The following is a 13,369-nucleotide window of genomic DNA, read 5'->3' as shown; positions in this document are numbered from 1 at the left end:
AAGGAGCATGTGTGAGGATGAGGCCAAGATCTTGAGTTCACTGTCTTCGTGAGAAATGGGTCATGACCAGTAGAGGACGATGTCAGGGCTCTCACCGAATCAGGCGAGATCCAGAGTAGATCCGTCATGGTGACTCGTGCATTGTGTCTGGATGTGAAGGAGCCTCCCATCTCAACATGCTGGAGAGGTCGTGTCTCTTGCCCTGGTAACATCTTCCTCGACAGGCATGGGCAGAGGTTTGCCTTGACCTCACAGCTGACTCTACAACCTGACCTCAGGGAGACGAGAGGGACCAGTAGAGGGTCACCACGGTGGTGTCTGGACCGCGCAGAGAAGGGTGGGTTGGAAGGCAATGGTCTTGGTATTGGCCTTGGAGACCTGGTTGGGACCTTGATCACCAACTGAAGACTCCATATGCACGGCTCACCAGTGAGATGTTCGAGGCACAGCCATGCTGGACTGGCGCCATCTTGGCGTTTCCTCTGAGAAGATGATCTCAGTGAAGAGAAGCAACACCTGCGATGCGGATAGAACCTGAGCACTCAAACGTTGTGACTGACTGGGAAACACACCTGTTCTCAATCCTGAATACAGTTTCAAGAGACGTTTGGAAGCGTTAAAAAGCAGAGCGGATCAACGTTTGCAACAGAAAATGAACATTGTTGTTATTGCGTCTTTAGCTGGATTGTGAAACGTTAACCATTTGCAGAATTTATACTTGGTGATTATAGTTTCACTAGCTTTTGTAATAAATCACTTAATCGGCCGAGAGACTTTGTGCTGTATCCCGTGCTAAACGTTGCACATTAAACGACTGTGTGACGTCATCGCACCGGCTCGACCAAACCAAGTCGCCACCTTTGACACGGGACAAAGTAAAGACATCACTGCAGTGAACACCAACGACTTCCTCCTTTCAGTGCTATATTAGCTTCAGGAGGCGGGATTGTTTTCTTTCCGGTGAATTCAAGTTAAACAGGGAGACCTGCAACAATTGACCCGCGCTTTAAAATAAGCATAAGGACCAGAGGTATCAGTATAAATAAGAGATTTCCCAAATTTAAAAACACCGTCTTTGTATTTTAAATGTGAAATGGATAATCTGCCAGGCTAGTTAAACAATACTTTGTTTATTATACACGCTTACCGTGACTTGGTATGGCAAAATGATATCTGGCTTACAAACACATAAATTGCGATAATTCCTGTTTTATTTTGAAGCGGCAAATCGGAAGTTGTGACCAGTCCTTGCGCAGTGTGATGTGTTGTTGTTCCAGAGCTGTCATCTGTGCTAGCAGTAGTGTTGTCATGGCCTGCGCCTTCAACTAGTTGCAAACCCGCCGTCATAATACCGTGTTGAACTTCTGAGGAGCGGGCTGAACCGGGCCGAGAGGAGGATCCGAACCTGGACGGAGCGCGGGAAGAGTGAGATGAAATGACAACGTCAACATTGCAGGTACCTGTTAGCTTAGCATGCTAGCCAAAGGCAGGTGAAATTACAGCTGCTTTTCTGCGTCCTTCACGCCTCTGTCACTTTCCTTACCGTCTTATAAACTGAATAAAGTAAATACATTCTATACATCACTATACAATTTAATGTATATAGAATAATATAGAGCTACATGGCTGCGTGATGCACTTCACAGCATCTAACGGGACAAGTGGCTACTTAGCATGTAGCTGGGCTGTGTCCCAGCGAGCTCACACACAGGTTTACTGACCCTGAAACGGACTTATAGGTTTTTGCTATTCATGTATGTTGTTTAGGTCTACAGAGTCAAGTGGAAATCATTTCTGTCGTGGTAATTTACCGTGATATATAAGCAATATTTGTTAGCGACATGACAAAGCTAATGTTATGGATGGTAGCTCCAGACTTACTTCTGTAACGTATCCCATTTTGTAATTATAGTTAGGCTTTTCTGACCTAATGCATGAATCACAGTTGGTTTAAACATCACAGCAGTAATGGCGATGGCTTCCATGAAAGCTTGGGCTCTCAGCAAATCCATGGGAGGAACAGAAACAGTTTTCACCAGTGAGAGGAGCTGCTGTGTATCTGAGCTTCTGGTTGTCCAGACCTCACATGACCGTTCTCCAAGTAGGCGTTGGACACTCCTCTGTTAGTGGGTCTGCCTCCTCCAGACATCTGTGGTCCTCTCAGCTTATATATCTTCTGTCACCGATGCGCTCCGCAATTGACACGTAAGGAGCTCATAATATGATGGAAGACAACCTCAATAGATACAACTGAAATGGGATCGATTGATGATTTGTAAACAATATTACAGAAAGAAATTTGATGTGTGCTTCAATGAGTGCTTCAATTTGTATTTTGAATGTTTATTTTCCATGGTTCATACTAGACTGGCCCTCAGTGTGTTTTAGGTGGCGTTTTGGAAGAAAAAGGTGTGTGGAAGTATTTTCTGTGATTCATCAAGGTCTAGTGCATTTTTGACATCACAACTTTAAGATATCTGCAGAGTGGCCGGTTCACTGCTCAGTGGGATCCAGTTTCAGTCAAGCCCTTGAAATGAGAAAGAAAAAAAACCCTTTCAGGACTTCTTTTATGAGTTTGGTTCCACAAAGTAATCCATAATTCAATCAAGAGAATTCTCCACTACTTTCCTTTTTTCTTGAAGACTAGGGTCTGTCCTCATGACTTTGCTCTCTTGTCACATTCTTGCAGAAAGCGATTGATCTTGTGACCAAAGCCACAGAAGAAGACAAGGCCAAGAACTATGAAGAGGCTCTGCGCCTTTACCAGCACGCTGTGGAATACTTCCTCCACGCCATCAAATGTGAGCACACAGCAGGAAATATGTGACTGTTCAGCTGGTGTTTCAGCGCGGTGGCTGTGCTTGTCATGCAGATGAGGCTCACAGCGACAAAGCGAAGGAAAGCATACGAGCCAAGTGCATGCAGTATCTGGACAGAGCCGAGAAGCTGAAGGACTACTTGAAGAACAAAGATAAACCGGGAAAGAAGCCAGTGAAGGAGGCTCAGAGCAATGACAAGTACGAGAAGAGTCAGCTATCTTTCAGTAGTTCAAAATAGCAATAATAAATTGGTTTAAAAAGCTCTTACTTCAAATAAATCTGAGCAGCACATGATAGAAACAAAAACAGTAATTCTCTTACCACTCGGGCTGCTTCCGTTTATGTTGCCACTACAGATACAAGTGGTTTTTCTAACCTCTCCACTGACCTTTGTGTCTGCCCTGTGGTCTCTCCAGGAGTGAATTCATAAATATGATGTCAAGCGATAGTGATTTTCGAGTCTGTGTCACACTTCTCTAACCTTTGCATCCAGGAGTGACAGTGACAGTGAAGGTGAAAACCCAGAGAAGAAGAAGCTGCAGGAGCAGCTAATGGGTGAGTTCAGGTTGCGACATGAATGATGTCACAGTCTGCATGTTGTTTCGTTTGTTCAAAACAATACAATGCAATACAAGTCATTCCTACTGTCAAGCATGAAGGAATTTATTTAACTACCAAGATTGTAACTGATGGATGCCGGAATGTCAAAGCCTCGGAATGAACTGCAAACAAAGTTGGATGTGAGGCTCATTACACCCTCTCCTGTCCAGGTGCCATTGTGATGGAGAAGCCCAACGTGAGGTGGAACGACGTGGCAGGACTGGAGGGAGCCAAGGAGGCTCTGAAGGAAGCTGTCATCCTGCCCATCAAATTCCCGCACCTCTTCACAGGTCCTCTGACCAACACTGGGAATTCAAATGTGTTTTTTGTCTTCTCTACCACTCTGGTGGTGTGTTTCACAATTAAAACCTCAGATCTGCCGCGATAATATTTTAAGATGATGATGTAATCGCCCTTTTTGTTGCTCGCTGATTGTTTCTCATCTAATCACGTGTTACGCAAGACGCTCTGGGGTTTACGCGATCAAATAATAGAACCCACAGCTCTCAGCTGTTCAAACCACCCGAGCCTGTTTGTCACACACATCAGGCTGAAAATGTGTCAGGCCCACAGACACACGAGCACACACACACACACACACACACACACACACACACACACACACTCACACACTCAGTCAAGAGCCCTGACTTATTTGCAATTATCGAAAACACTTGATACCAGCTGACTTTATTGCTAAGAATTTCCTGAATATTAAACGTTTATGGAATGTTTGTCTATAGAGCCGCTACACTGTTTTGGTCCAGCTTCTCCTCAGGAGAGCGGTGGACAGTCCAGTTACTTTGGTGAAGCCCTGACCCTGCTCGTGTCTCTCTCGTGTCAGGCAAGAGGACTCCCTGGCGAGGAATCCTTCTGTTTGGGCCTCCTGGTACTGGGAAGTCCTACCTGGCCAAGGCTGTGGCCACCGAGGCAAACAACTCCACCTTCTTCTCCGTGTCATCCTCGGATCTCATGTCCAAGTGGCTGGGCGAGAGTGAGAAGTATGTCTGATGCGCTGCTGTTTGCGCTTCCTCTTCCTCACCTCCTCATCTTCCTCATCCTCCTCCCTCTGATCGACAGGCTGGTGAAGAACCTGTTCGACCTGGCCCGCACACACAAGCCCTCCATCATCTTCATCGATGAGGTCGACTCCCTGTGCGGCTCGAGGAACGAAAACGAGAGCGAGGCGGCACGGCGCATCAAGACAGAGTTTCTGGTTCAGATGCAGGGTAGGCTGGACTCACACCGAGACGTGTCCCACACTGACCGCCGCGCCACAATACCACCCAGCTATGGCCTCTTAAACTGCTTACAGTGTGGCTCACTGTACGGTGCATTAGTCCTCGGGTCTTTGGCGCCATCTGTGGTGAACGTACAAACCTGCTATCAGTGGTGCTGTGATAGCAGGTCAGGATGACGTCTTCAACTGCCATCACTCAAGCCTAGCTGTTAGCACTGGGACTCACAGCGCCACCTCTTGTCAAGGAGGCTGCATTACTCAATAGTTTGCTTCAGTGTCTGCCGCACGTAACTCAGGACAGACTGCAGCGGCTTTTTCAAGCCACAGTCTCTGACTCGTCTCCTGCACAGGTGTGGGGAACAACAACAACGGGATCCTGGTGCTGGGAGCCACCAACATCCCCTGGGTACTGGACGCAGCTATCCGCAGAAGGTCAGCGCATGCAGCCCCCTCCGTTTTGCTTCTTCACCGTCCAGCTCATGTGATGTTTTCGCCAGGTTTGAGAAGCGGATCTACATCCCTCTGCCGGAGGAACCGGCCCGCGCCCAGATGTTCCGACTGCATCTGGGAAACACGCCACACAGCCTGAGCGACGGCGACCTGCGACAGCTGGCCCACAAGACGGACGGCTACTCCGGCGCCGACATCAGCATCATCGTCCGGGACGCCCTGATGCAGCCAGTCCGGAAGGTCCAGTCGGCGACGCACTTCAAAAGGGTCTGAGCTTTCAAACACTGGAGTTTAAAATCCTTCTTCAACATCTGACCGTGTCCCGGTGCCTGCCGTAGGTTCGAGGTCCGTCCCGCGACAACAACCAGGTCATGGTGGATGACCTCTTGACCCCGTGTTCACCTGGTGACCCAGCAGCTGTGGAGATGACCTGGATGGACGTGCCGAGTGACAAACTACTGGAGCCTATCGTCTGTATGGTGAGTGGAGTCAGTCGGTCGTATGATAAAGTAGTGTAACAGCTTTAAAAATGAGAGATTATTGAATTGTTTCCAAAGTTGCACCCCGATAGTTAGGAATATATTTAGTGTTTTTCTGACTGAAGTGTGAGAAAATAGTGACACCAATGTGTCACTCATACTGGAGTCACTCTGAGCTTCTAATCGTGTGCGTTTAATTGTGAAAATCTTAGGTAGCACTGTGTCACATTTACTTCCTGTTGAAGGATGACACAGCTGAAACCTCAGTCTTGGGATCTGCATGAGTCCCAGTCATCTGTCGTGGGTCGGGTCAGAGGTTCAGCTGCCAGCACTTGGCGGCGCTGTTGTTCGGTCAGGCGTGTGTGTGAGACTAAAGTTGCGTGCTGTGCCGCCTTGTCTCCCCTGCAGTCGGACATGCTGCGCTCGCTCTCCACCACTCGCCCCACCGTCAACACCGAAGACTTGCTCAAAGTCAAGAAGTTCACAGAGGACTTTGGGATGGAGGGCTGAGACTCGGAGCCCTCCCTCCACGACATGCCCCCCTGCCCTCCTCCCCCCTCCACTGCACCTACTGTAGGCTTCCATCTCCGCTGCGCTTGGGTCATCGTGGAATTCAAAATACAAAGCTGGAGCGCTGGAACATTATCGAAGAGGAAGGCGGCCGCTCCGTGGATACTGTAGAATCATGCTCTGGTAGAACCTCCGCCGTGACGTGCTAGAACAGACTCGTCATCTCCGCTGCTGGCCACCAGGTCGCCTGAGGAGGAAGCGGGGCTCCTCATGCATGTCCCACTATGACTGTGCTCCTTGTTGCCATGCGTTCCAGAAGCGCGTGTGAGGACGAGTCTCCTGCCTGTGAGTGTGCGACGGTGTTTTTATTACGTGTGTGTCTGTCCTTCATGTGTGTCGATTTACATGGATGGCCGCTGCCGTGTGCGTCGGAGCGCTCGCGTGTCAACGCTGTGGCTCAGACGTGCTCGACTGATCTGCCTTTGAATGTGACCATCAGCCGTTGCTGGTCTGTGACACTAAACTGACGCCCAAACTCCTCTCCAAGTCCAGGAAGCAGAGTCTGCTCCTCTTGACTTTGGTTCATTCACATGTTTTACGTCTGCTGCACTGACTGGAAAGGTCACATAACTGACTTCAAAATGCTCCTTTGAACTGATATTCTTCAATATTTAGTTGGTGTCACTCAAAAGGGACAGTGCTCCCTCTGTTGGCCCGACTGAGCCCTTCATCCAGTTCCAGTATTAGAACCAGGACTGACCGCTTGAGAAACATTTCTGAGGAAACCAGAATCTGGGACCGTGATGTTTTGTGAAGTGTTCTATGACTGCGATTGTATTTAAGTCTAGAAGTTGCATCGATGTTGCTGCTTAAGCTGAGACTTTATTTTGTATTATTCTGGCACCTAAGTTGTATTTTCATCTGGTCCGGGTCCAACTGGCCGGACACGCGGTCCACCTGTTGCTTGGCTGCCTCCTCAGAATTTCCAACACAAGTGAAAGGCAGAAATATGAAGCGACAAATTCGTGGCACGTTAACTTTAACCCAGTATTTGGCCGAAACTGAATCAGTCGGGCGACGGGTGCTGGGGTCAGTCGAGCACACCTGACCCACTCGTGCATGTTCTTCCCCAGCAGCTAGTCTAACGTCACGCAGGAGCAGGTTTAGCGTCGCACGACTGAACACTACAACTGTAGCGACCCGCGAGTCAGAGTGTCGTCCAGTGACGTCTCTCCTGGCCACAGCTCTGAGAGTGTGTGTGTGTGTGTGTGTGTGTGTGTGTGTGAGTGTGTGTGACATGCTGGCTCAGAGGGTGGGCAGGGGTTCTAATCCGCTGCTGGTCATGTTCATCATTACTAATTTAAACTGAATTAAAAAAAAGTCAACACAACATGATGGTTCTGAGGAAGTTTGAGTGTTAGGTGCGTGTTTGTGTGTCAGAAACCAAGTGGGAGGGGTCGGAGTCTCGTGTGAATGCAATAGAGATGGTGTATTGTCCTGTGACTGTGTAGAACCAGTGAGCCCAGTGACTATGTCAGTGTCATTCGTGTGCTCGTACGATACCGTAACAAGTGAGTGAGTCTGTTGGGTGGACTGTAATGCTGCTCCTGTGTGGGTCCAGCTGGTGTTGGTGAGGAAGTGAGCAGGTGTGTGTTGAGGTGTGCCGTAATGTCAGACTGAGAGGGACACAGGTGCAAATCTGAGAGCGTGTTTTAACTCGACACATTTTCTCACACACGTGTACAGTCAGGCGTGTTGATTTTCAGTTTCAGAATCTCTGACTCTTGTTGACTCCTCATCAGAACCGGATTGATTTAACTGCGAGTGGGTCCCTGCTTCAACCCTGTAACAGTCTGCCAACTAGAGGTGTGTTGGTTCCAACACATGCAGTCAGTTGAGGGCCAGGTGACACCGGTAGAGCGCCCCCAAGTGGTCAGGATTGCAGTACTCACTCTGCCAGTACTGTCCTTAAAATTGGAGCCAGGAAAAACGGCTGTTGGCTCTCGCAGTAGCGTCTATGATGTGAAAGTTCAGGGAATGGGTCCGTCACAGGAGGAACTGCTCTCTCAACCTCAAGGGGCTGCTGGGTCAAATCCTGGTGTAGACAATGGCGTCCAAACATCTGTGGATCCGCTCGCAGCCGCGTCACACTTTGCTTCGTTTGGAGCGACTCTCGGACACGTGAGCAGCTCGCTTGTTACGATGGTGCGGGAACGTCGGCATCAGCTCCGGCTCACAAGCTGCGCACGCACGCACACACACACACACACACCATGGATCAGCAGGTGTGGTGGAGAAACAGCAACACCTGTGAGCTTCAGTATTTGACTCACGCAGTGGTTTCTCTTTGAAGTAAGAACTCTCCAAGCAATCTTTGGCCGACGCTCTGAAACACACACACACACAGTCATGAGTGTGTTGTCAGTGAGGAGCTTTGTAGGATTCAGAAGAATACGTTTATAGTATGAGCTGAAGGGAAGCTGTGTGGAGCCTGTGTGTCCACCACTGCGGGTACCTGCGCTGGGGATTGTACATGAAGAGCAGGTTGAGCAGTCTGTGCCCAGCATCAGAGAGCCAGATGAACTTATTCTTCAGGTTGTTGTACGGCTGTTTCCTCAGACTGTACTGGCCGATGAGAGGCAGCTGGGAGAAGCCCTGACACACACACACACACACACACACACACACACACAGGATCACTCTCCTGGTGAGGAGCAGAGAACAGACTCGGCAGCTCTCACCGGCCAGATGTTTTCGTTGGGCGTCCCCAGCAGCTGGACGATCAGGTCCACCTGCTGGATCTCGGAGGTTCCGGGCAGAAGAGGTTTGTGGGCCAGCAGCTCCGCCAGGATGCAGCCCACCGCCCTGTCGGCACAGACGTTAGACAGACTGACCTCTGAGTGACCCGGGGAGTGCGCTCTCACCACATGTCCAGCGCTGTCGTCTGAGTCTTGGACCCCAGAAGCAGCTCAGGAGCTCTGTACCTGAGGAGACACTCAGTTGAAGCCCTCTAAATTCGAACGTGGCAGTGCCACCTGTCGGGCGTCACACATGCAGCTGGTAGGAGATTTAACCAGCAGGTCATGCAGGAGATTAGGAAGAAGATTACGTGCACTTTTCCACTGAGGCAGCAGCTTCACTGAGAGACGGAGGGAGACACGGCACTCACCACAGCGTCACCACTCTGGGCGTCATGGGCTGCTGCGGGATCCCGTACGTCCGAGCCAAACCAAAGTCAGCTGCCAGTGAGGAGAGGGCAGCAGGACATTGACTGGTGACTTGTCAAGTCTTAAACAGTTTCTTGTTGAACAGTGAAAAAGAACTTGACTTAAATCTTGAGGGACAGATCTGTTTCTCTTCTGGTGAGGACAGAACAAGGAAAGAAATTGTACTTTTTTTCCCTCATCTTTACTAATTCTAACAGTTTCTTTAGCCATCTATTTTCTTTTCGCCTTGTCTTTTGAGTAATACTCATTTCAACAGTGTGTCCCCGAAATAAATAAACTATAACGGCAGAATTATCCATTGTTGCCCTAGATACAAGATCTTTGAATATTTATAGTTTAATATTGATAATATTTAGCTAAAGAAACGAAATTCAATTAAAGTAGCAGTAAACTAGGAATGTCACTGATGTCCATGTCACCACTTTTGTCACAGTACACAACTCGGCCCCATGGGACATTAATGTCCTAATGAACAGTCAAGGCCCACTTGGTCTTCAGACTCTGTGGAGGAACCTCTTTCTCATGCCTGAGATGTTCTGTTCTTTAGGTCCATGTCCTCTGGATTTCCCTGCACCCAAATCCGGGACATGCAACTCCATACTGTGGTCACCTAGGGGGCACCTTGTGGACCCTTCCACCCCGAGAGCCAAATCAGTTGTTGGGCCACACACCTTCCTGAGTGAATCTTAAGTCTCTGGAGTGTTGCTCACAGCTCAAGCTAAAGTCAGGTCTGCCTCCTCCTCCTCCTCAGTTTGCCAAATCCTAAGTCAAGTTCTCGATATTGCTATAAAGTTTCCACAGGGAAGAGGCCATTCAAAAGCACTTACCGATCTTGACACAACCTTTGTCTGTCATGAGAAGATTTGACACCTTCAGGTCTCTGAGGAGACAAATTTAACACACCAGTTTGGTTCCATTCTCATAAGCAGTAGGTCCAACCTTCATCACTGGTGAAGGTGCGACTCCTCACCTGTGAACGATGAAGTTGTGATGCAGATACTGAAGACCTCGCAGCAGCTGGATGATGATACACTTGACCTGGAAGCAAGACACGGTGACCACCGGTCCAAGAACGTGGCGTGACGATCGTCAGCCAGGTGAGTCGTGATGTACCTGGGCTTCAGAGAAGGGCGTCTGCATGTTCTCCAGCAGACTGGCCAGGTCTTGCTCACAGTAGCTCATCACCAGGAACAGACTGAACAAGAGGTGGGTGAGTGAAGGGCCTGCAGGACTGGACCGTGCAGGCAGGATACCTCTCCAGTTGGGTGCCCACCACCACCTCCTTCAGCTCCACGATGTTGGGGTGTCTGAGCTTCAGCAGTAAGGTGATTTCTCTCAGGCTGCTGATGGGGATCCCTGAAACACACGAGAGGAGGGGGCTTCACCTGGGACTCTTGGTGCAGCGGTCGTGCTAAGCTCATGTACCATCTTTCTCTTTGTCCATGCGGACCTTCTTCAGCGCAACTATCTCGTCGCTCTTGGTGTCTCGAGCTCGATCTGCGGAGAGAGAGACTGATGTGAAAGTGTTCGGTTCCAAACTGAAGCAGCGAAACACTCACACACGATGCCGTAGGTTCCTTCTCCGATGCGGTTGAGCTTCTCAAACTCTCGGACACTTCGACAGCTTCCAAACTGAGGACACGTTTTTAATAGAGACGGATGAATACCGCAGCATTTACTGAAAACGATTGTCTTGTCATCGCGCTAGTGCTGACTGTCGTCAACACAACAACAAAGCTGCATCGCTACAGTTATCGACATTAATGCCGAATGAAAGTTCGCTGACTCGCCAGTGGTAACACATGATAGCAACTCCCTCCTTCGTAAACAGCGTGTGTTCTCAGCAGAAGACGTTTCACTGTCGTTTTTCTTAACGGAGTTCTGCAGCCGCTTACTCTGTCGCTCGGAGGCACCGTGAACGTTATGTTCTTGATGGATTTGAGCTTGATGGGCTCAGGTTCGTCCTCGACAGGCGCCTCCATGGTGAAACCTAGAAGTGATTCACAAAGCCAGAAAATATTTACGCAGAAACGCAGGACAGAAACGTCCGGGAGGTCGCCATGTTTTGATGACGTCAGTGCGGTGGCTGTACACGACTATACCGGAGAAGAGTCATCCCTTCCGCTTAGTAATTCTTCATAAATATTATTATTGTGGGGTTAAATACAGTTAATAATTAATTTCAGGTTCAGCAAACCCTTGTATGTTTTTAATCAGTGAACTGATTGTTTTTAAAGGGATTCGCTCAGTAATGATTGATGTTTATTTTTATGCTTCTATATTTTACAGTTAATATTTTAATTGTTGCATTTCTTCTTTTTGCCTGGTATAATTTACGTTAAAAGTCATTTCAGTTGCAAAAGTTGCTTTCGTAGATGTATGAAAATGTATTTAAATCTATTTCAAAGTAACAAATGACAGCAAAAATAACAAAGAATAAATCATAATTTCAGTCCTGATAAAGGAGCATATTTCGTGTTAAAATCTAGTCCGTATCATTTCATCCACTAATCTACGGTCTGGTCGGGGGGGCAGCAGCCCTGTGAAGAGGCCCAGACCACCGAAGCTACTCCATCTCCTCCCAGTTGGACCTATCAGCACCATCATGCCAGGAAAACCATCTTATCAGGCAGGTTCTACTTCCAGCCTCTCCTGGATGACAAAGCTCCTTACCCTGTCTCTCCGGTGCAAGAGCAAAGTGAGGGATCTCTTGCCTGTTGTGAGCGGCAGCATCACTCCCTGGTCAGGAATTTCCGACCCACAACAAACGGTGCAGAAGAAGGCCTCCTCTCTTTGACGGCGTCGGCGATGGTCATGTTGGACCGTGAGGCGAAGATGTCTTCTCTGGACGGGGCGGTGATGAGGATGACAGGAATGCTGGACGGAGAGTCATTGGAGTCCGACGACCCGGTGGGTGATGGAACTGCAGCCGGCACATCTGTAACTGAGCGTTCGATTTGTGGACTTAAAAAATAATTGAGCAAAATTTGGATAGTAGTGGTGGAAGACCAGGTCAACCAGAGAAGGTTTGATTTCTGTATCGACATTTGAAAATCACGCCACACTATCAATGTGGCACATGTTTTCTGGATTCCTCCGCCTGCTGATGCGCTCAAAGTCGACCAGTAAGGTCCAACCCTGGCCATCGGATTAGAAGTCACTGATTGAACTCAAAGGAAAGGGTTGATGGGATTATACAGACAGGGAACAGATAAACACCTTCATATTTTTGTAAAGGAAATCACCACATGGCTGGGCGCATAATAGACATGTGAACTGTTGTGTGAAAAGTGTCGACCCCTCATATGTTCAAAGATCGAAGGGATTTGAATTGTCAATTCATTTCAGTAGATTTTACCGGGGCCCAGTGAAGACCGCGAGAGATGCTGAACCTAAACCAACAACTGATCCTTGGTACCGTCATGCGGCTGCAGATCCAGGTCAACCACCCAGCAGGGAAAAAGAGCACCACACATGGCATCTGAGATCGATAGATAGACAGAGAAGAAGCTCTCACCTGTTTCACCTGTCTGGCTCGCCCCGGAACCCATCGGGCTTCATCTGCTCCGGCACAGACGACACTCGCCCTCAGAGTGGCTGCAGCCCTGTGTACGCTGAGTTGTGGACGTCATTGTCTGGATAAGTATCAATAATCCCGTGCACCCTACAGCATCAGAGGCAGATGCTGGCTTTAACAAGATAACTGGGCTGCGCAAAGGAAGCGGATACAAAGGCAGGCGAGGGCTCTATCAAAGAACCTGAAGTGAACCACCAATCTGATGAATCCGACATCAGGAACCTATCTGTGTCGGTGATATAGTTCTGGATCAGTGGCGACACTGAATAACTTTCCCTCTTCTGTATTTCTAAAGTAAAGATTATGAAGTGTATATTGGTAATGTTGGTGTATTTCAAGATTTAAACACGTTAAATGCAAACACTTTTGCATGGCACAATGGAAGACATTGGTTGGTTCAGTGTCCTGTTATTCCACATTAGCCAGTATCATGCAGTGTGTTCGTGATTCATAAGGCTGTGATTTTA

At 48.6% G+C, this 13,369-nt stretch overlaps 2 protein-coding genes across 8 annotated transcripts; one reads left to right on the top strand and one right to left on the bottom strand.

The window, feature by feature from the left end:
• The first annotated feature begins 882 nt into the window (after positions 1–882).
• Positions 883–11,944, top strand: vps4a (vacuolar protein sorting 4 homolog A). Of its 3 annotated transcripts, none has more exons than XM_053885327.1 (12): positions 883–1,030; positions 1,278–1,456; positions 2,690–2,801; positions 2,873–3,017; positions 3,313–3,374; positions 3,590–3,709; positions 4,264–4,420; positions 4,500–4,648; positions 5,010–5,091; positions 5,157–5,376; positions 5,448–5,588; positions 5,997–11,943. In XM_053885327.1, exons 2-12 carry the CDS (start codon positions 1,436–1,438, stop codon positions 6,096–6,098), a joined length of 1,311 nt encoding a protein of 436 aa, XP_053741302.1. In that variant the 5' UTR covers positions 883–1,030; positions 1,278–1,435; the 3' UTR covers positions 6,099–11,943. The 3 variants fall into 3 exon arrangements, with proteins under 3 accessions (XP_053741302.1, XP_053741304.1, XP_053741303.1); XM_053885329.1 differs by having other exon boundaries at positions 927–1,030; positions 1,373–1,456; positions 5,997–11,944; XM_053885328.1 differs by having other exon boundaries at positions 934–1,030; positions 1,299–1,456.
• On the bottom strand, positions 7,793–13,002 carry cdk10 (cyclin-dependent kinase 10). 5 transcript variants are annotated; one of them, XM_053885333.1, is made up of 15 exons: positions 12,843–13,002; positions 11,999–12,269; positions 11,221–11,315; positions 10,885–10,957; positions 10,751–10,822; positions 10,579–10,681; positions 10,439–10,520; positions 10,296–10,363; positions 10,153–10,205; positions 9,268–9,337; positions 9,023–9,082; positions 8,840–8,963; positions 8,614–8,753; positions 8,432–8,484; positions 7,793–8,338 (listed from the first exon to the last, which is right to left on the bottom strand). In XM_053885333.1, the coding sequence occupies exons 3-15, from the start codon at positions 11,305–11,307 to the stop codon at positions 8,244–8,246; spliced, it is 1,080 nt and encodes a 359-aa protein (XP_053741308.1). In that variant the 5' UTR covers positions 11,308–11,315; positions 11,999–12,269; positions 12,843–13,002; the 3' UTR covers positions 7,793–8,243. The 5 variants fall into 5 exon arrangements, with proteins under 5 accessions (XP_053741308.1, XP_053741306.1, XP_053741307.1 ...); XM_053885331.1 differs by having other exon boundaries at positions 12,040–12,269; XM_053885332.1 differs by having other exon boundaries at positions 12,040–12,263; positions 12,843–12,964.
• Positions 13,003–13,369: the final 367 nt, after the last annotated feature.

Source organism: Synchiropus splendidus, chromosome 14 (genome assembly GCF_027744825.2).
Source record: "Synchiropus splendidus isolate RoL2022-P1 chromosome 14, RoL_Sspl_1.0, whole genome shotgun sequence".
Lineage (NCBI taxonomy): Eukaryota > Metazoa > Chordata > Actinopteri > Syngnathiformes > Callionymidae > Synchiropus > Synchiropus splendidus.
This window is presented reverse-complemented; position numbering and strand designations above follow the sequence as displayed.